General features: G+C 42.4%; 1 protein-coding gene across 1 annotated transcript in view; it reads right to left on the bottom strand.

Moving 5' to 3' along the window:
• Positions 1-425: 425 nt before the first annotated feature.
• The window catches only part of epb41l3b (erythrocyte membrane protein band 4.1-like 3b), a 45,773-nt gene continuing 23,803 nt past the window's right edge, over positions 426-22,395 (bottom strand). Inside the window, exons 9-23 of the mRNA XM_028594267.1 lie at positions 19,490-19,642; positions 18,816-18,913; positions 18,211-18,386; positions 16,307-16,512; positions 15,246-15,830; positions 13,859-13,912; positions 12,700-12,735; positions 11,256-11,441; positions 10,547-10,609; positions 8,022-8,099; positions 6,380-6,463; positions 5,738-5,836; positions 5,305-5,385; positions 4,834-4,949; positions 426-1,481 (exon numbers count right to left, since the gene is read on the bottom strand). Of these exons, the coding sequence (XP_028450068.1) occupies positions 4,839-4,949; positions 5,305-5,385; positions 5,738-5,836; positions 6,380-6,463; positions 8,022-8,099; positions 10,547-10,609; positions 11,256-11,441; positions 12,700-12,735; positions 13,859-13,912; positions 15,246-15,830; positions 16,307-16,512; positions 18,211-18,386; positions 18,816-18,913; positions 19,490-19,642 (2,010 nt within the window). The 3' untranslated portion in view covers positions 426-1,481; positions 4,834-4,838. The remainder of the gene's footprint in view (positions 1,482-4,833; positions 4,950-5,304; positions 5,386-5,737; positions 5,837-6,379; positions 6,464-8,021; positions 8,100-10,546; positions 10,610-11,255; positions 11,442-12,699; positions 12,736-13,858; positions 13,913-15,245; positions 15,831-16,306; positions 16,513-18,210; positions 18,387-18,815; positions 18,914-19,489; positions 19,643-22,395) is intronic.

The following is a 22,395-nucleotide window of genomic DNA, read 5'->3' as shown; positions in this document are numbered from 1 at the left end:
TTATTTTAATAATCCCACGTTCTCCATCAGGTTATTTCAGTACCTGAGGTTATGAAATCTATTTTGGCTCTCATAGCTCAGGTTGCGAAACCCTGAACAGATATATTTTAACTAAGTAGGCTATGACAAATGAGAAAAAAAATTTAGAAAAAAAACGACATGGTAACCTCCCAATTTATAAATTAGGCAAATTTAACATTTTAATTCTAATTATTAAAGGGCTCGGTATCACATAGCTGGATACATCATTGGGATGTTATTGGGATATGATCTCATGGGATCACTAGTGTCTCATTTAATTGAGCACAACCATAGTTTAAACCCTTATCTGAATTATCACTCAGAAGGTTTTTACACCGACTCAACATCTCAGTGTTAAAAGATATCAATTCTCAATCAATGGGTCTAACGGTGACAAGTTCCAGTACTGTGGTCAACATTTTATTCATTTGAGAAGAAAACAGCAAATAAAAACAAATGCATTTGCCACTTTTATTTCACCAGTTTGAGGAAAACGGCTGTACACGGACAATACTCGGTTATTCAGATACAGTTGAACAGATGAGGGAGGTATACAGTTGACATGTCTTGGGTGGGAAGGTGGGGTGTTTTGACAGATCTCTCTTGGCTAAATTGGGCAGAGCTCGGCAGTCTGAGCCCTTTGCATCACAGTCGCACAAACCTGGGACTTGTGCTGCAGCCGACCATCTACCCTGGGGAACATTCAAAGCCTGCACAGGCACATAAAAATCTATTTCTTGCACAGAGATCTTGATTCCTAGGCGTTTACAAAACAGACCTTCTTGGTGGAATCAATAAAATGAGGAAACGATAAAATACTGAAATGATCATAAAAAAGGGAAATGCAATTCGAGTGGACGTGACAAAAATCAGCTGTGAAAGATACATTTCTATTATCCTAGGAAAGCTTTGATTTGTACAGAACTGCGCTGTAGTGATTTCTGTAGTGGCAGACCTGACGGAAATTCATCGGCTTGTTGGAGTGAGTGAGGCAATGCTGCAAATGAGGTTGGCACTTCTACAGCAAGGTTAAATAGTGTATGCTTCCTAAACATATACAGCCTACAGCGATTTAAGTTTCTGGAGTGATGGCTTTGTTTCATAAATAAAACGTTGCTACAATAATTATTTTCAATAATCATAAAAATGCATCAAAGTCATAAGGCAGTGAAAGCAAACTGTTTGCTTGCTGCACACAGGGATTCGGCGTGCAGGTGGATGGAGAACCATTTTTAAAATCGTACAGTTATCAGTATAATCTTGCCATTTGTTTGATAATGCAACATTGCGTCCTTCTCATGCAAGATGCATTTATTTATTTTGCAGGTAATGGTTGCGACTAGCTGCAGCATTTGGAGAGTAGGAGCCTTTCTAAACTTCTGAGAGTCCCGGAGTAATATGTAGTGTTCTGGATGTTGGATTCTAGGTGGTTGAACAGAAAACAGCCCTCAGTGTTACTCCTGGAAGAACAGAGGAAACGGCAGTTAGTACATCCTGCATATTCAATCACATATGAACCTTAAGCGCCACTGTGCACCCTGCCAAAGACCGAAAATGAGCCTGATAAAAGGTTATGGCAGTTACCACCAAGAAATAGATGCACCGATGCACAGAGTTAGAAAAATGCCCACCCAACATAGATACACACAGGCTTCTTGGGTACTTTCTGGCTATAACTAGCAAACAAAGCTCCAATGGCTCAACTTTTTTACTTGCCATTTTGAGTGTGACCACAAGCAATGTGTCACTGAGGCTGGTGGTGTCACAGCTGAGGAACAAACGCAGAAAACCATCACTCTTATCTGCAACTATCCCCCCATGCTTTTTAAAAACAAAAAGCAATCTTCTATCTGGTCTTCATCATGGGTGGGTGGGAGGTGGGGGGGGGGGGGGGGGGTTTATAGATATTGCTCCTTGAGACAAGAGGCATTCTGGATTTCTAAAGCAGCACTTTAAGCAAAATTACAGGATTTGTTTGAGAACCATGAGCTATTTAGTTCATGGGATGGATGTGTTAAGTTGAAACCGATGCACTTTGAGATTAGTTAGTTATTCATAAATGCTAATTCATACAAAGAATTATAATATACTGAATGATGTGACTGAAAAAATAAATGTGTTGCCTTATACTAAAAAAAAACAACAACTGATATTTAGGGCCTTCCTTCAGACTGACCAAACAGGTGGAGAAATACAGTGCTGAGTGGGGGAATTACATTTCCTTTATCAAAGGTCCCTAACACAACTGTACAACATTTCGGCTCCATTCCTCATTACATTGAAAAGTGATATGTGACACTTAACTATCTACACATCTGCCAAAGTATAGATAGTTATGTATGTATGTATTAGTAATGCATGTCTTTTTAATTACTTAGTTATTGTCTACTGTTCATTTTCTTCTTCTGTATGTCAGATTTTTTGATCAATATAATTTTCTATCATTGTCCAATCTGGGTATCTTGTCTCGGTTTGCCTATAGCCTTGTGTTAATGGATATTTTTCGTGTCTTTTCTTCCTGTTAAAAAACAATAAAAACTACTGATTACAACACCCCGACCTTCACCTGATATTTAACATTTTTACCCATTCATGAGCTAAAATGAAAGATATATATATATATATATATATATATATATATATATAATATTCTGAAAAGATGATTGTGATATGATATGTTGTTTATTAATGGTCATTTATATTTCAGACTAAAAGTCACATGGTATTTATACTGATTATTAGTAACAGTATGAGGAAACCACCAGCCTGATGAAGGCCAGATGACCGGTGACTGGTAAAAAAAAAAAAAAAAAGTGGTGAGCTGGTGATGAGTTTTAATTTTGAAGGATTTGAACTGGAGCTCAGTGTGTGTGTGTGTTTTCAAAGTAAGACCTTGTTCAATTTTAACTGTGTACAATGCTACTCCAAATATTTCTGACACCGTTTAGTCCCAACACTCTGTGTGTATCTACAGTGGTAAGAGACAAGCATCCAAAAGACCAGAGAAAAAACATTTAGTAACATGTTAATGACACACACACACACACACACACACACACACACACACACACACACACACACACACACACACACACACACACACACACACACACACACACACACACACACACACACACACACACACACACACACACACACACACACACACACACACACACACACACACACACACACACACACACACACACACACACACACACACACACGGCTGAGGGCAAGGCAGCAGAAACAAAGCCAAGCATTCCCATCTGGTGAGTCACGCCAGTAGACATGCACGCCTTGGGATGGATACAGTTAAAAGCTAGCGGAATAACAAGCTTCAGAGCCAAAATGTGAATTAGAATGAACTGGACAATTCCAGATTCTAAATGCTTGAGAGAGAAGTTGGAGACATTATTACGGCATGCTGTGGGTGCAATAGAATGAGAGGTTCCCTCACGCAGCTCCACACCTGAAATAATCCTCACAATACTGCCAGCGGACAAGTTGGAACACAAATGGCTGCATTTATGAAGTTTGCAGAAACACTGCCACAAGTACTGATGACCTATTTATTCAACCCCCCCACACAGAAAGGAAGATTGCAACTGAAAGGAGCAGTGTGCCACGTATTGTTTTAAACACTAGTGTCCTACAGACACGGTTTCAAGATGTCAGGGATTCACATCATGCGTGAACATCTCTCCCTATAAAGACTGCGTAGATAGGCTGCCGTAAAGTGCAAAACTATTCTTCTTTTTTTGATGCATTAACGAGTAAATGATACTTATACTAACATTGTTGGATAACAGCCAATGTAAACTTAATTTATTGACCTTTTATTTGCAGAATATTATATATACATATATTCTACTGTACATGTGTACACTTGATCATTGTTTTTATGCAAACCAACATAAATGAATGTTGTACTGCATTAAAATTCCTTTTATGCTCATAGGTTTTGTAACTAATAGGTAATATTTGGAAATATAAGGAGGGTTAACGCATTGGATTGGTCTTGTAAGAACAGAGTTGAAAATAGACTAAAGCACGTCTGTGTTCACCTCCGATCAGATTTCAGGCGATACGGGTTTGTTTGCAGATACAGACGGAGTGCTTTGAGAAGCAGAAGCCGGTTCAGCCGGTATTTAATCACTTATCACTGCCCCTTTGTGAAGCGGCACAATTTAGACAAAACAACGTATACTCAATGTTTTTACAGAATAGTGCACGACATGCAGGTAACAGCCTAACTTGTTTTTCTGTACTAAAAAAAAAAAAAAAAAATGTTTTCCACATTTTCTTATTTAGGAAGCAGTTTTCATGTTTTCGTTAATTTGCTTTTAGATTTTTTATTGATAGGTTTAAAAATTAAAACCCAATTGTCTATACAAGGAGGTCTGCGTTACGCGTTCAGTACTCATAAAAAAAAAAAAAAAAAAAAAAGGAATTGTGTTTCTGTCCAGCAGGGGGTTGGTGGAGGACTGTTGCAGTCGAATTACAAGAGATCACATGAGACTGCCAGGAGCGTTACAGTGAAGGTTTTTAAGCCTTGTCATTACGAGTTGAGACTATAATATCCGGTCTGTGTGCACACACACGCACATCTGCTGACCTTTTCCCTGCAGGGGGAGTGGAGCTGAAATGACAACAGCATGATGCATTAGCTGTAAGTGCTACAGAAGCAGGGCTGTCTGTACCGGTGAGAAGAAGTGCTGATGGGAAAAGCAGCATGCCCAAAAATGGAGACCAGTTAACTAGACTAAAACGGACAGGGCTGGGACCAGGACTGGGACCTTGTTGTCTTACCTGGGTCAGTCCTCCCCATCCTCTGGCGTGATCTCTGTCTCTTTATGTACCACTACTTTGGTCACTGACATGTCAGGATGCTGTTCTTTAGCCTCCTTTATGGCCTGAGCCAGAGCCTATATACAGGAGTGCAGTGCCAGGAGGGAACACCAGGGGGAGACAGAAAACGGGGAAGGCGGGGAGGGAGTGGGGATGTTTGATTGTGAGTCAATATGCCAACAGGGAAGCCAAGTTTAGTTACATTTGTCATACTTCCAGTATTTGTTAATGTCACATCATGAGTTAATATATATATATTTTTTTAATTTTGCTGTACTATGCTCGCAAAGTAGAAGATAAGGTCCTGAGAGGTCACTAGCATTTTACTTTTTACAAGTTCATTGCTCAAATCCATTCATTGACTTTACAGACAAAAGAAAACTACTGAGGATAGTGGAGAATAAATGAGAAACGGTATGGAAACTCAGAGACCTGATCATGGTCGATGTCTGTATCTCCTGTGATGACAATCCTTTTCTCAATTCTCGTCTCTGATATTCCTCCTTTGACCGTCTGAGAACAGAGAGAGGACTTTAAAATCAATGCAAACACAAAAAGATATGGCAACAAATATCCTCTTAAAGCGAAGTTTTTAAGTTTTATCACACTATATGTTCTTTTTATTCATTTAAAAGTACCCTTTTCTTTTCAGTCTAAGTAAATCCTGGGAGGGGACTTGTATCACGTGGACGCGCCGACAGTTTTGTTGTCATTTCTTAGAATTCCTCACGTGGACGGCAGAAACTACAGACTCAAGCTTTAAATTCTGCAGTAAAGAAATGCTAAAGCAGACATGCAAAGGCTGCAGTCGTGTTTGAGGCCTCAAGTGCTGAGAGACCAAAAGGGACAATAGATGAACCATGACCTTTGTGATGTGTGTGGTTGTCGTGGTGCTGGAGGTTTCCGAGGTGATGGTCTGAGCACTCAGCAACACCCCGGGTTCTACGTCTCCATTAGTGTCAACCTGGAGATAAGCAAAACCCTCCATTTTGAAATTGCATTTTATATATATTAAGCGACTTTGAGTCTATGAAAAGCGCTATATAAATTCAATTTATTATTATTATTATTATTATTATATTTGAAAAGTAAAGTAAAACTACAATGGCTTTATTTAATTGGATGCTAAAAGCGACAAAAATGTTCACCAGCTAGTCGTTAACTTCTTCCGTCATTTGGTGATGGCCAGGTCGATATTTATATAATATTATGTACCACGTGCTCCGCATGAAACGGAAGAAAAATAAAAGTTGTCAACTAACTGGTGAAGATTTTGCCAGACAAATCCCTCAGGAGGTAGCGGAGAGAGCAAAACAGCTATACATATGTGTAAATATTGAACCTCACATTCATCAGCTGGACTAAACAAACAAACAAAAAAAAAAAAAAGTCTGAAAGAATGCCAATAAAGCTCTATATCCACAGTGTGTATACAAGTAATTAACGCTGATAATCTCTCTTAAATTGGGGCAGGATGTAAAATGGAGGTAATGTCAATTGTTGTTACCTCTGCAGACTCATAGGTGATCGTTTTTGTCTCTGTGTGGACTACAGGCACCTCTTTGGCTCCCACCTCCACCGAGTCAAGACTCTAATGGACAAAAAGGAAAAATGGGCACAAAATAAATGCACGCAGAGGGAGTACAGCAGTACCAAAACCATATATGTGCTCTAATTCAATTATCTGTCGTATTGGGAACAAATTGCTGTAGGTGTTCACTGTTAACAGCCTTTGTTCTTAAAATAGCTCCACACAGTTGTACATAAAATTCAATTGACACAAATAAATGCCGCATGCTAATAAACTAAGCCAAAGGCTGTGATTGAGGGGCTTACATCTCTAAAACGAGCATGCAGTCACACATTAGAGTCTAGTGATGGAGTGGATACTGCAGAATGCAAATCACAAGGTTTCAATCAAGTTTGTGGCCACATCACATTAAAAAGGTCCCCTTGATCTGCTCAGCAACAAACCGTGACGTTAGACTCATATCCATGCTTTCTGTGGAGTTTTGCCCTTGATTATTAGTGGCAGATTGGGTCGGCAGGAGGGGAGGGTGGAGGGGAGGTTACAGGGCCCAGGGCTGAGGCCAGCCCAGCTGATGTAGGGTTACCTCCGACTGAGACGCGGCTGGAGGCGGGGGGGTAAGCAGGGCGTCTGAAGTAAGGGGTTCAGTCAGAGTCACTTGATGTGGGCTAAACTTCTGGTCTTGTTCCTCGATCGCTTCTTTTTTCAGCACTTCAGCTTTGTCCATTTCTTCTTCTGTCACTTCTTCTGATGCCACATCATCTTCTGAAGCCTTTTCGTCATCACAGTCATCGGCCAGCTTCAAATTCTGCTCTTCCTCATCAAACTCCTGGTCCAGCTCTTCCTTCTTCCCATCTGTCTCTTCCTCCTCTTTGTTTGAGCTGTCCATCTGTGCATAGTAGCATTTCTCTTTTTCAGAGGGCAAAAGTTTCAAGATGTCTGAACACTCATCTATCTCTTCATCCACCTCCTCAATACCATTTTCTAACTCTGTGGGGAACTCTTGTTCCACAAAATACTGCACTTCGTTGGAGAATTGGACTCTCTTGCCATCTACTTCTGTGTGCTTTCTCTCCCCTGCGTTTTTACAATCGGCTAGATCCTCTTCCGAAGCCTGCAAACAACTCTCTGCTGCTTCCCCTTTGTTGTGTTCCTCCTCCGTTGAAGGCAGCTTCTCTTCCTTTTTACAATCTCTGATGTAGGCAGGAGCAACAGTCAATATGAAAGAATCATTTTCGTGTTGTGACATCAACGCCACCCCCTTCACACCGGCATCCTCTCCCTTCTCATCTATTACTTCCTCATTTCCTTTTTCTGCTGCTAAGGTCAGCACTGCAGACCCTGGCGAAGTGCTAGTGCCAGACAGGCGCTCATCTGACCCTGAATGGGTTGCTACTGGCTGTTTTTCTGCTACCAGCTTTACAGACGCACACGGCTGAAGTTGCTCTAAAGATGGTGCATTGCCGGGAATACCAGATGTTGCTGGTGGATTTTCTAAAGTATTGCCACCAATATCCTCTTGTAACACAACTACATAATCTGCTGACATCGTTCCGACTGTGAGCTCGGCTGCAGGGTGCACTGGCTCGGCCTTTGCAGCCTCTGTGGTTTGGATATTCACCGTTGGCCCTGTCGACTCCACTGGTGCTGCCTCTGTCTCCGTGGCAACAACCGCCTTCTCCTCCGGTTCAGCTGATGCCTGTGAATGATAAATTGTACCATTAGATGATGTTTTTGCTTCACCGTGACAAAAAAATAAATAAAATTTCCACTCAGTAGAGGGCGGCTTCACATCACACCTGATAGAGAGAAATGGTTATGTGGGTTACACATTTTCAGACTATAAGAGGCATATTTTTTTGTAAGACAATTAAGGTTTTAGTTAAACGAAGATTAAAGTGGTTTTTTTTTGTTTGTTTGTTTGTTTTTTTAAATCTGTGAGGACCAGAGAGGATTGGTCACCTTTTCAGAGGAGGAAACCCATCCCAGCGTAGACTGATAGGACAGGGGGATGGACGGACACAAGAAAGAGAGAAAGGACAAGAGAGGAAAGTCAAAAGTCACAGTGAACACCAGATAAAGAGCAAAGGGAGACGGGGCAGAAAAATAAAAGGTTGAAAAAGTAAATATTGTATGGAATACCATTTTGTAGCTCATTAAATCAACTGAACCTAAAGCCTTAAAACGAAAAATCCGGTTTTTGGATCACTGAATCCACCAGCAGCAAATTTCCACTAATCTCCTTTTGAAAAACTAACTTCAGAAGGGTGAAAATCTCTTTTCAGGTAGACCCATACAATTCTTTTCCTGACTTGTTACGGAGGCAGAGGGGGATTTTGGAGGATGAGGTGGGGAAAGCTGCAGCGGTGGCACTGAGCCAGGGCTATGAAGTCACTGCTTTCAGGGAACTGATAACAGAGCTGAAAGAAAGGAATGGTGCAGCAGAGCAAAACGGTAGAAAACAAACAGGAGCTAGCCAGAGCTCCCATTTCTTTCCTTATCAGCTGCGGGAGCCAGCTGCTAAGGCAAGGTGAGCTGTCGTAGCTATCAACAAACTCAAAAACAAAACCAAAACAGTTGTATCAAAAAAGAAGCAGCGGGTTTGATTGCAACAGAAAACTGCGGTTTGGCAAGTGTGAGAGTAAACTCTGGGTGTTAAGGGACCGTTAGCCATGCAGAGCGTTTGGTTACACTGTTGTTAGACCGGCTGCTGGAGGGAAGGCAATGGGGTAGGCTTGTGGGAGTTGGTGGAGATATGGAGGGAGGCAGCCAAAACCGGATTGTTGCTTTTAGTTTTCATACAGTACCACTGATAAGGATGCAGATGAAGATTCAGAAACTGTAATCTGAGTCAGGCTGGACTTTGACTTTTCCGTTTGGACCTCTTCAACGAAGGTGAAGATTTCTGCTTTCTGCTGCATGGCATCAAAAGTCTTCATCTCTTTCACTTGCTTTCTCGACACACCGATGACTTCTGAAGCGTCGGTCTTCACCTCCTCAGATATCCACGATGCCATGGCCTTTTTAGGCGAGCCAGAACTTTTAATCTGAGTCATGTCATCAGTTTTTATCTCCATCGTTGGACTCTGTGTCTTGACTACTGTGGTTTTGGCTTCTAAAACAACAGACGTGTCTTCTTTGATATATTCTCTCTCTTTAGAGGACAGCATTTCCTTCTCCCCAGCTTCGGCCTCTCCTGGGACAACAGGCGCCTCTTCTTCATCCGCAGCACTTGTCTCTTTGCCCTCGGTGTCTACTTGATCCTCCGCCTCCTTCAAGATAATGAGCGTCCCTTTCTTGTCACTGATGGCCTGGGACACTTCCTGTCTGACAGCTCCGGGGCTGACCTTCATCTCTGCCCTCTCCGACACCTCCTCTTGGGAGTCGGGGGTTTTCTCATCCACCTCCCTGAGGGTCCCGTCCATGAAGACGTCGTCGTCCATCGTGGTTGACAGACTAATCCCGTGTGGCCCCGAGGAGGTGGCCAAATCTGTTGCAATACTATCCACCACATATTTGACCAGATATCCTGCCGCCTGGGGAGACACTCGGCTTATTGGAAATGGATCGTTCAAGTTAAAAGACAGAGGGCATCACAAAGCCAAGACGGAGAGAATAAGCTCAAGAGACTATTTAGCTAGAAATGACAGACAGACTGAGCGCCATGAATACTTGGACAAAAATGCACCGTTTAGATGTAGCTTTTAAGCTAGTTTCTTACATATGGTTGTATTAGCTCTTATAGAACTATGCATATAAGTGAAGAGTAATTCACATTTAATTTCTCTGGTACAGTTCCTTTTATGGACTTTATTTTTGTTCCCCCCTCTGACCAAATTCATTTCCTCTTTTGGATAATTGATTGATTCATATCTGCTACAGATTAAAAAAAAAACAAAAAAAAAAAAAAGTGTTCTTTTCAACAAAAGGAAATGTCAAGCTTTAATTCAAATGTAAAGAGATAATAAAAAGGGCAGATAGAGAAAATAAAGTGGAGACTCTGTACATGTTAAGAAGTAAGAGCCAAAATACAAACTGTGCCAGTGTCTAGATGTATAGAGCTAGGTAGAAACAAAAGGAGAAAACAACACCACACTCACAGACACAAGGGGTTTTACATGTGAAAACAAAGTGGAAGGAGTTTACCTCCGTGGCTTTAGGTTCCACCTCCTCTTTAGTCCCTTCTCCTGCAGGCTGCTCATCTTGAGTCTAAAGAAGGAAACAAATGCATAAATAAATAAAAAGGCCACACACACAGATCGAGACAAAGAAAGGACATGTTCAAACGGACAGGATCCACATCCAAAAGGCCTTCCAGTGAATCAGCTTTTTTTCATTTCAGTCAGACACGTTTGATGTCAGTGATTAGTCTTCAGAGACTTTAATTAGTGAGCTCATCTGACTATGTTCAGAGTAAAGGAGGAACTGATAAAACTGCTCCTAACTCGAGCACATAATGTCACTGAGCACAACAATCTTATAACTGATTAATGACTGCACCATCCATTACCGAGACAAATTAAAATGTTAATCAGCTGATGATATAGTAAAGACATGAGGCGAGAGCGACAAAGAGAGACACATTTTTTCGCACACTTACTTTGAGATAGATACATTTACTCTATTAAGGTGCTTCTTTATGCACTAAAATCATTTGGAATATACAATGCACCAGACTCACTTTGATGTAGAAAATATGTCTCTAGCCCCGATATGATTATTGAATTTACTGCACTATGATCCATTACGCACACACTCTTGAGATCGTTGTCTTTGTTTGTGCAACAATCTCCTCGATGAGGTCACGCTTCACACACACATGCCGTCATTCAGTCTGCTGAGGACTGCAGCTTACATCCTGCGGCTCCAGCGGCACTATCATTGGTGCTTCGTCTGCTCTGGGTGAGCGCGCAGGGGACGAGGACAGTCTCTTCTCCCATTCGGTCAGGCCCGGCGCGCTGTCGCCCGTCTCCAGGAAGGAGCGCTTCAGTTCGCTGATGTTGGTCTGGTGCTTGACCATCTCTTCTGGAGGCGAGGTGTCCTGCAGTAGCCGGTCAATCATGATACAAGCAGATGAGGCCAGGAGCAGCGACGAGGGAACGACGGCCATGCTTTATGTATGCAACGGTAGCTTGCATATCCAATAAATTACCACAAAAAACGTTGACAAGCATAAAAATGCAGTTCTGAAAAGGTCTGGAATAAACCAATGCAGACTTGGATCGACTGCATTATAAGCTTCATTATTTACGTTGTTTGTATTGTTTTACAGGCCTGCTTAGGAGGCTGTGCAGGCTACCTGTGCAACAGCTCGCACAAACAGCAACATAATGACAAAACGTCCACTCACATGGCAGCTGTTAACTAAGAGACTGGCAGCGTGTACTTAAATGCTAAGAGAGCATTTAGGACCAGCTTAATTGAAAATAAATGATTTCATGCATAGATTCACAGATTTAGTTTTACAGGTTTCGTTAAGCACAACACTCCCAAATCTCGTAAGAAGTTAGGACCTCTACTATCACTGATTTATTTCAGTTTAATTTGTCTTGCTTTATTTCTGACTAAAAAATTATTTGGATGCTCACAGCAAAAAAATCTGTTAATACAAATGTAATCACTCAAATTCACACAGGCACGCCAGAAAACAGAATCTAAGCTACTGGTACGTTTAATTATTTGTTATCAGTTTCTTCATACAAAAAAAAGGCACCTGCATGCATATTTCCAACATGCATGGTTTTCTTACCAACCTCTAGCATCAGATTACTATGCTTGATAAAAACGTTTTCCCCTTTTACTCGTCTTATGAAACTATACTGTAAAGACAAGAGGGAAGAGGAATTGTCGTTAAAGGAGCTGCGTCATGTTAAATATAGACTCTTTTTAGGAGATACTGGGAGCTTTGTGTTCTACGGTATGGCTGTAAACGACGTGATGGCATAAATCCACTCACTGTAAAAGCCACGGATTAAAAAAACTGAAATCCGACTCTTGGGTGCAGCAACAGGAAAAGAAATATGACTTCACCATTTACACAATAGCACTTGAAAATGAGCTGGAATGGAGAGTTTAGAAGCAGCGACAGCTTTGCAGCAGCAGTCTGTGAAGTAAATTCAGGCAAGAGCGAATGGTTGGCCTGGTGTATGGTGGGATAGTGAGCATGTCAACAGAAGCTACAGCAGGCAAGCCAAAGTGGAGAGACGGCACAAAGTGACTGATGTCTGAGCGGCTCAGTGCATCTGGTGGAAGGGGTGGTGTGATGCACTGAGCAGGGCCATGAAGCGAGCCCAGTGTACCTGAGTCCGCATCTCAGAGTCCTCATCTGCGTCCGACTGACGGCAAGCAAAGAGGGGAGGATAGAGTGTGAGACAAGGAAGAAATTGGTCATTAAAGAAGAAGAGGCACACAAGGGTGAAGCAGGTAAAGGGAAAGAGAAAATGAGCAACAGTGAGATAAGAGTAAGGGTAAGGATGGTGGTTGAATTAAAAAAGTAAAGAATATTGTGACGGAAATTGAGCATTCACTAAACCCCTGCACAATCATAGCCTTAGCAACCGTAACTAGGCAGCCATGATGCCTGTCAAGCTTTGAATTTCTCCACAGGTTGAAGAGGTGTGCACAGAGTTACAAGAAAAGCAAGCATGTAAGGAATGGATTAAACAATGTGTTTGTTTGTACATACGCTGCAACCGATGTACAGCTAATTGGCTTACCACCCAAGCCCTGGAGCACACCAGTAACTGGACTACATTAGTTTCTGGGGTGACAAGTTATGTAAAAAAAAACAAACACCATTAACTATTTCTGTACTGTGTGGAAGCCAGTTCTTGTTTTTATCACTTTAGTGTAACGTTAGCAGCTCTTTAAAAGCTGTCAAAAGTGGCTAAACAGGTCAACTTATGCTAGAATGAATTGACAGTCTGATTTTACACTTCTCCATTTATTACTCATAAGGATGCTGACTGTTTGCCTGAGACATGCAGCTTTAGGCGCAGTCCTTTAGCATGGCATTATGTATGTAGCCATCGACTGCATATTTAAGACCCCTTTTACAAGATGCTCACAAGAAAAATCGAAGCTTGACAGGTGTTGCAAAGTTAACTAAGGGGGGCAAGGTTTAGCGAACCGTCTACTCTACTGTATACAGAGAGATGAAGTGAAAAAGCCCGGATGAGACGCCATGACTTTGGCTCTCTATTAAAAAAAGGGAAAAGGTCAGTGGAAAAGCCATGTCAATACACACATAACATGTGTTTATAATACATTACAAAAGGAGAAAACTAATCAAGAAGTAAATGGGCATAATGAGATGCAAGCATGCATCGCGTGCAGAAATGTCTCCTAAATATTTCAATCGGCATTACATCTATGATTCAGCATCACTTTATTTCCCTGCGTCTCCATCTGTTCGTTTTTGCATGCCTTAAATATGACATCTTTCTTTGATGTACAAACCTCGGTGCCGGTCATCTCTCCGTCAAAGGCAAAGTCTGTTTGTTCGCTGTCAGTCTGCTTTCACAAACAGACCAAAATCGTTCCGAGTGGCAAGCAAGAAAACAACAAGAACCCAACTTGTAAACCCTTGAAAATGCATTTATCGTCAACAGAGATTCTTCATAACCACAAATGGAACAAATGGAAATGCAGTGGTTGTTTCTGTAAGGTACACATTAACAGACAACACTGCAGATAAGGTTAGGAAAAGAAAAACAGAAAGAAAAGAAGCAAATGAAAAGTAAGCAAGCAAAACAGACTCAGAGGAAGTTGAAACCTTTGGTCAGTCACTTTGACATTTAAGTGTAATGTTAAATTTGCTTTGGATTTGGACAGGGCTGAATCCTGGTATAGAAGTAGGTAAACACTTTCTGTGTTGTTGCTGGTCAAACCTACTCCACTGGATTATAAAAATTTGATTCGACGAACAGCAACCTGACTTTCAGGCCCTCCCCCTCCTCTCCATGCATGTTGACACTAGGGGTGATCTGGATGCATTTAACGGTCACAGTCTCTCTGCAACACAGCATGCATTACAGTACATTAGATCTGTGATTCAAAAGGGTGTTGTCTGAGAGGGAAACACATCTTGGCACTCTACAGTAAGCTGCTTTTAGCCCTTTTTAGCAGAAGTTTAATTTAAATCATTCATTTTAATTTGTGCTGCTTTACTTGACTCCGATTTCAATGCAGAGAGACTGAGTGCATAGATAAATATGGAAGGGTTTCCATGCAGCTGGTGTTCATCTCGTAGCAGTCCATTTCTATACAGTGAAGCCATGAATGTAAATGATAAGACTGAGATGGGTTAGGCACAAAGCTATGTCTTTAAATATGAGGCATCCTTCAAATCCTTATCCTTATACACACTGGGTCAAATATATATATATTATATAAATATTGTTTATATTGCTGCATGACAGTGATATTACTTCATGGTGATTTGTTAGTGATGCTGCATAGCGCTTATGGACAAATGTTGTAAATGTGTTGAGAAGTCAAATTTCAGGCTGATGAGAGTAAACGTCCCCAATACTTGTGCCTAACCCTCTTGTTTAGGTAGTGTAAATGCAAGCCAATCAAATATGAAATGGGGAGACTTGCAAGTTCATCTCTGTGTGATGCTGATGAGGATGTAGTTCTATAGGATGAGGGTGTGACAGGGCAGAGATGAGGTTCTGAAAGTAGGAGAACTGACAGACACTGGGACAGACACAGTCTCCAGGTCGGCTCTGAACTGGTGAAACAGCAGAGCGAGATACAGGACAGGATAAGGGGTTAACTGTTATAATGAGCTGTCAATCTAAGCCAGAGGCGGGTACTGGAACAAACAGACGTACGCACACACCTCCTCTTCCTCTGAACTGTCATGGTCATGGTAGCCCTGGGCTAAGGAGGCGGTCAGGGAGGCTGCCTTGGGCTCCAGGTAGCAGAGGCACAGCGCCAGGGGGAAGGAGAGGGTGAGGGCGTAGGGGACGGAGAAGGAGGTGGAGAGCAGGAAGAAGAAGATGAAGAGGAAGCAGGGGATGAGTGAAGGTGACTTAATGGGCAGGAAGTTCTGCGCGCACAGAGGGAGGAAGCGCATCTCTGACAGATCGGGGAAGGTGATGTAGCCGTCCTCGTCCAGGTAGGCGGACAGGTCGGGCAGGTGCAGGGAGAAGGAGAAGAGCGTGCCGCCGCGGCTCTTGCCCTGCTCCAACCTTTGCTTGCGGGCCGAGAGCAGCAGCACCTGCTCGTCCAGCAGGGCGGCTTTGCGGTCGGCGAGGGCTTGCCGGCGGCGGCACCCAGCACTGCTCTTGGCTGGACTGACTGACGAGGCCCGTTTACGCGCGTTCTCCCTGCGCCTCCGCCGTACTTTAGTTGATGACACAGGAGATGAGGGGAGCGAGAGCTCAGAGCGGAGGGGGTCGGTTGTGTATACATGAGGGGAGCACTGATGTAGGGAAAGGTCAACGAAGAGATGACGTGTGTGTGTAAATGGAGAGGAGCGAAGGGGAAAGGGGCAAATACGCATGAGCACACACACACACACAAGTATAGTGTGGGGTCAAAGGAAGGACAAGAAAAGAAAAGCAAATTAGTAAAGCGCACACAAGATGAGAAGAAGCACTTTGGCCTAGTCTGCTGCAGTGGGTTAAGGTGAAATCAACTGGGAAATTCTCATCAGCCATTAACAAGTCTATTAAAAGAGAAAACTAAACTGAAATCTCAAAAAAAGGACTTAAGAAAACTGCAGCAGCTTCTAAGAAACATCTGTTTCTTTGACAACCCTCGGCATATCTGTATACATTCATTCATCATTGCTCTCTTTAGACCAAATACAAAGACAACTCAAGCATCTAGAAAGTCCCTTTATCCAGATTAAATGCAGCTCTGACTGCACTGCACATCTGGTAGACAGTGGTTTACCTTTGCGTCTTGTCTGAGCGGTGTGGTGGCCATGGGTTCTGGTGTCTCTCCAGCAGCCATCTGAGCATCTTCCTGCTCCGCCTTTTCTTCCTCTGCCTTCTTCTCTGTCGTTACCGTGGTGATGATGTCTCCCTTTGCGATGACTTTGGCCACCCCGTCAGCGCCACTGTCCTTCATGAGAGTCTCATGGTTCTCCATAATTGGTGCTGAAGGACAAAGACGGATGTTACGGGCTGGAATCAGTGAAGATCATTTTTTTTTATTTTTTAAAAGAATTTTTTGGGGCTTTTCCCTTTATTATAGTGACAGTGGATAGACACGAAAGGGGGAGAGAGATGGGGGATGACAAGCAGCAAAGGGCTGCAGGTCGGATTTGAAACCTGGGCCGCTGCAGGACTCCGCCAACTTGGGGTGAGCGCTCTTGCTGGGGGAGCTAGAGGCCGTCCCCAAATCAGTGACATTTATTGGACACCAACGGTTTTTAATTCCAAAAATATGAGCAGGGGCATAAAGAGTTTCATTTGCTCCCGCACATTGTTGTTATAATTTTTGTAAAAATGTTGTCACTGCACTGCAAAAGTGTGCTAGACATTTTATCTTTGCAGGCTTTCAGGTGCAAGGCACATTTTTCTTCCTTTTCAAAGAAATTAAAAAAGAAAACTTAAGAAAGTTCAGAAAAAACATGATAAACAATCATCTAAAATTAGGAACATCTGAAAAGGTGTGCAGCTAACACAAAGGAGCTTCTAAAAATAGCCCTAATCAAAATAAACTGGATAAATGAACGGGAAATAAATGATAAATCCACTTAGAAAATACTTTCAGTCATCCTCTGCATTTCCCATAGATGAAATATCTTACTGGCAACAAAAAGATCGGCACGGAAAATGCAATAGTGTCTGTGAGTCTTTAGTTGCTGAGGCTCAGACATCCATGGCACACAGGAGGCGGGATGCACGGATCCATCTCCCCAGGAACAAACGCTGTGTCGGGGGGGTAAACTCATGTGATGCGTAATTGATTCCGTGGATGATTTGTAGGCTATTAAGCGAACAAGGTGTAACCGATCCACCAAACACTGGGCCGTCTTGACTGTCTTAATTATGCACATATTTCTGGTACTGTAGTCCTATTTACTATTTCATTACTTTGTCACCTGCCGTGGAGACGCTGGCCTCACTAACCTCTCCTCCTCTGAGTCTGATCTCCCTCACACTGGACTCTACTAACACTTCATAATAAATGGCATTACATCAGTGGGTTCAAACTGCTATTGTGCGTAATTTGGACTGACTGAGATGCATGTTGTTCTGTAACTGGTGTGGCGCTGCCACTATTCTTTTGATTTACACTTCGATATAGACTTTTTTTATTTATTTTTTTATTTCTGCCATGGTTCGGTGCATTCACCGCCCGGTCACCATTTGCCACTCTGGGCATTTTCTTTTATTGCTTATCCGAGATGACAAACCTCCACCTCCGTTTTTTCCCCCGTCTGCAGCGGGATAACCTGTTGTGATTGGACAAAGAATGACGTCGGGGTCGCATTTATTGTAATTTCCATATTCATTTATGGGAGGAGACAAGGCGGGGCCGGTGGCTCGTTCATGTGCGCTCAATTTCACGTTGATTGTGATTTATAAAGGAAAGGTGCACAGGACCTGGTGTACGCCCAGTTTTATACATGTGAATATTTCTGTGCGTAGGTACTTTTCAAGTTTTGGCCGTACGCCATCTTCTGGTATGAAAGTTGCGCAATCTTTTATGGCCCCTCGACACCATAGATATATCGTCCGTGGTTATGGCAAAATTTCAGTTATCCCGACCACCCTAGTCCTTGGTTAACGACATATCAACTGGGCACTTTAGCTGGCAATTAATCTAAACTCTCAACTGTTCCTCACCTCCATCTAAGCTGCGGGACATATTGTAGCGTTTGCTGGAGGAGCGCTCAAAGAGCGGAGCAGGTCTGATGATCTGAGAGCTGGCCCTGCGGGTCTGAGCCTGCGTTCTGCCGCTGTAGCGAAACTTGGAGCCGAGGCTCAGGAACTTCTTCGGCGGTGCATCGGGGGATACGAGCCTGCCATTAGTTACAAATACAAATGCACATTAATCAAAACAGAAACAACAAACAGATTTACGCTATGCTCTGTAAAACATTAGAACTTCTACTCATTTGAATAGTCTCCAGAGGGCCTTCAGGCTTGGCTCGCTACTCAAAAAGAACCCCAGAGACATTTTTTTTGCTTAAAAGCAGCACAAAGCAGCTTCACATGTTGTCCAAATGCCAACCGCTACTAACAGCCTGAGCACTGTTTCTATTTCATTACACAGAAATCATCTATGGTGATTATCAATAAACTCATGTTTACAGGACTGTAAAGAGCATTGGCTGAATATTTTTAAATCAGTGACCATATACCAGAACAGGTTAAAAAGTTGTTTTTCTTGCTACCTACAGCAGCTTTAAAAGCTGTTTCCTATCATACTCAAAGATCTTGTTTCTTACCTGAAGAAGGTATGGTGCTCAACACAGACCTTCCAGAGCCGTTTGGCAGCGCGATGATTTGGAAGCTTGAAACCAATTGTGCTTTCAAACTGCTCAAACTGCAAGAGGGACAACACACTGTGGTCAGATTAACTGTACAGGCAACTTTGAACTTGTTTATTCATTTATTTTTCCATTCCTGCTTTAATATGAACATTATATAAATAGTGATATCCCAGTCCCATTATTTTTGCCACAGATATTTTTCTTAGCCAAGTGCCCACTTAGCAAAGCCAGTTTCTATAAGATATACAGCATCAGAGGATTTCCTTTATAGGATATAAGTAAAGAGAGGGATATCAGTGTGGGTCTGTTGGGTCAGAAAACGTTAAGATAGGAAATGTTAAGACAGAAGTAGGACAGCATCTCTTCCTCTTCAGAAAGTTCAGAACAACGAACAGCAGCACTTTAGAGGTTTGGTGCACCTGTTAAATGTTGCTGAATAGAGGCCAATTTGACAGGAGCCAAATTGGTTACACCTAACAAAGAATCAGAGCTGGATCAAGCTTTGCAGCAGATCAAATAAATGCCTTGTTTACCCCCGATACGGACTCAGCAGATCAGCTTTGGACATCCCTATAAATAAAATGTACTGTGTATTTAAATATCTACAGTATAACGGTTATTGTTCTTACCTCTCCGGGCCGGATTTTGATGTAGAAGTTGTTCCTTTTGTAGGAGATTTTAAGGATTTTGGGCCAAGCAAACCTGTTGATCCGCAACCTGTCTCTGTAGATGAGCAAGCCACTTGAACAAACTCCCAACATGATCTCCACGCCCTCAGAGTCCTGGAAACAACACACACCAAAGAAATTGCAAAAACAGGCAAACAATAAAACCGTTTGATGAAATTCTTTCACGTGTCACTTTGGTAACACAGGATCCTTGACAATGTCAAGGAAGAAACCACTGATCACATTATTGCTTTTCTCTTAACTCTACAGGATATACAGGAGGCCCAGGAGCTAGTGCACAGCAGGGTAAAGTAGAATTTAACAGAGCCAAGTTTGTGATAAAAAGAAATCACAAACAAAAAAACAGGGTAAAACAGGCAGGTGGAGAGTGGAATCAGGCATATGGTAGTCTTATCTTCTCTATGCAGGCTGTAGTGACGCTGAATAAAGACTCAAGGGGCACCGAGTGGCAAAAGAAACAGTGAAGTCTTGGGAAACGGTGGTTGAAGCACGAATGATGCTCTTCACTGCAAGCATGAGATGAGCAGGTGAAACCAATGATGATGTTTTGAGAGGGAAGCCCTGGTCCAAAGCAGGAACAATCAATCTTAATGGGATGTTGAAATGACAACTTTGTATGTAACCATGCACAAGTAGAAACCACACACACGCAGGTAAGCACATGGGATGCAGCCTCTTACCTCTCCCTCAGCTGGAGCCAAGCATTCATAGAGACTCCCTACCAACTTTGCATTTAATGAGAGAGGAGAGAAGACAAAAGAGGGATGCTGGTCTGATATGTACATATTTTTCTCGTGTATCAAAACTGACTCGCATATCCAACACTGAGCGTTGATGTCTACTCAGTTTGATCAAGGCCGCTTCCTCATCTCTGTCATCTCCTCCATTCTGTGAAGGCAATATCCTCTCCATCGCTCACATCTACACCCATTTTGACTTTCAAAGCGCTTTTGATAACTGATTCATATCAAGACTGATGACTGTAATTTTCTTTTATGATGACAGCAGTCCTGCAGTTGTAAACCAGCTCTTTCTTTACTGTCTGTGTTCTACAGACGTGTTTGATCCCATCTGGCTGACGGATTAGAAATGGCAAGAAAATCCTTCAAGTCAAGCTGGGCTCCAGACCCCACCACCACTCTACACTGAACCCCCCAAATCCACAGAGGCAGCAGAGACATGTCAGTCAATCAGCAAAACAGCAGTGGCATGTTTAACTGAGGCATTACTGTGGCAGCTGTGATGTTTTTTAAGCAGCGGTGTTGTGGTGGCAAGCGTCACTGTTGACTGCATGAGTGGAATGTTAGTCTCATCTAGCATAAAAATAATACAAACATTTATATTTAATCATTTCCATACTTCGTAATGCATCTTGGAAACACTCACCAATACTGAAGTCATGAGTGACATTCTAGTACACGGATTCAGTGTACTACTACTTAAAAGGAATAAATCAATTTCGGGAAATGACTTAGCTTATTTGCCTCCTTGCCGAGAGTGAAATTTGAAGGAGGATACTGCTTTCGTATCTGTAAATATGAAGCTACAGCCAGCAGTTTGTTAGCTTAGCATAAAGACTAGAAGCAAGGTAGTCCATATTGACGTTTCACCTCTGGGATTGTTCAGGTGCAGCCGGAAATTCCGCCGGATGTCCCTCTTTTTGGCTGGATGTCCGCGTTTGTTGTGTGTTGGCATTCTAAACTCCAGTCGATTTATGAGGACTATGGTTAACTGCTCCTCAGATCTCTTTCAGTTAAATCGAGAAAGCTAGCTAGACTATCTGTCCAATCTGAGTTTTCTTTTGCAGGAATAAAACAACCTTTGAATGTACACGTTCCACCAAAAAAAAAAGTTCCTTCCCGAGGCTATTTTGCAGAGGCACAGTTGCTACATTCGGTGCTTAGTGTCGCCCAGGACGATTGTGATTGGTTTAAAGAAATGCCAATAAACCAGAGCACATTTTTCCCCCATCCCAGAATGCTAAGTGGACTAGCCAGACCCCCCTCCGCAGCGCTGTGGAGGAAGGTCTGGCAATGTGAGACTAGAAGCAAGGTGAAACAGCTAGCCTGGATGTATCCAAAGGTTAACCCCCCCACCTCTAAAGCTTTGTAAAACCACAATGTATTGATTAATGTGTTAATTAGTGAGCCATAGAGTTGCTGGCAGTTGGATTATGTTACCTTTAGACAGAGCAGTTTCCCCATTTTTGGTCTTTGTGCTAAGCTAAGCTAACAGACTTCTGACTCTAGCTTTAATATTTTGCGTACAAACATGATTATACATGGTTATGAATCTTTATATCTAACTCTCAGCAAGAAAGCGAACAGCCCCAATTCCCAAAATGTTGAACTATTCTTTTAAAGACAATACAAAATATTATATTAAATTTCATTGCATATTCCTTAATGCATCTTGGAGACTTCAAGGACATTGTAGTTGATTTTTTTATGAACTACTAAAAATCATTTCCCATGTTAAAAGGTGCAGTAGGTAAGACTTATAAAACTAACTTCCTTTCATATTTGCTGAAACTGACACTATGTTCGAGTAGAGCTATATGAAGCAGGTAACAAAAAAAGATCTGGCACCACCAACAGTCTGTAGTGCAATTTGCTAAACTCCACAGCTCCCTGTTCAGATGCACCAATCAGGGCCAGGGGGGGTGTCTAACTGCATGTCAATCACTGCTCATGCATTCATTCTCCCTTGTGGGGGGAGGGGCTTAGGAGAATGTTTTGGGCTTTAGCAGAAAGGGGGGAGGGACTGAGAAGTTGTCGATGTTCCCATTTTTGGGCTAAGTCCTGGATCTTCACAATCCTACATACAGCACCTTTAACTTGTGAAAA

This window comes from Perca flavescens, chromosome 12, assembly GCF_004354835.1.
Source record: "Perca flavescens isolate YP-PL-M2 chromosome 12, PFLA_1.0, whole genome shotgun sequence".
NCBI classification, from domain to species: domain Eukaryota; kingdom Metazoa; phylum Chordata; class Actinopteri; order Perciformes; family Percidae; genus Perca; species Perca flavescens.
This window is presented reverse-complemented; position numbering and strand designations above follow the sequence as displayed.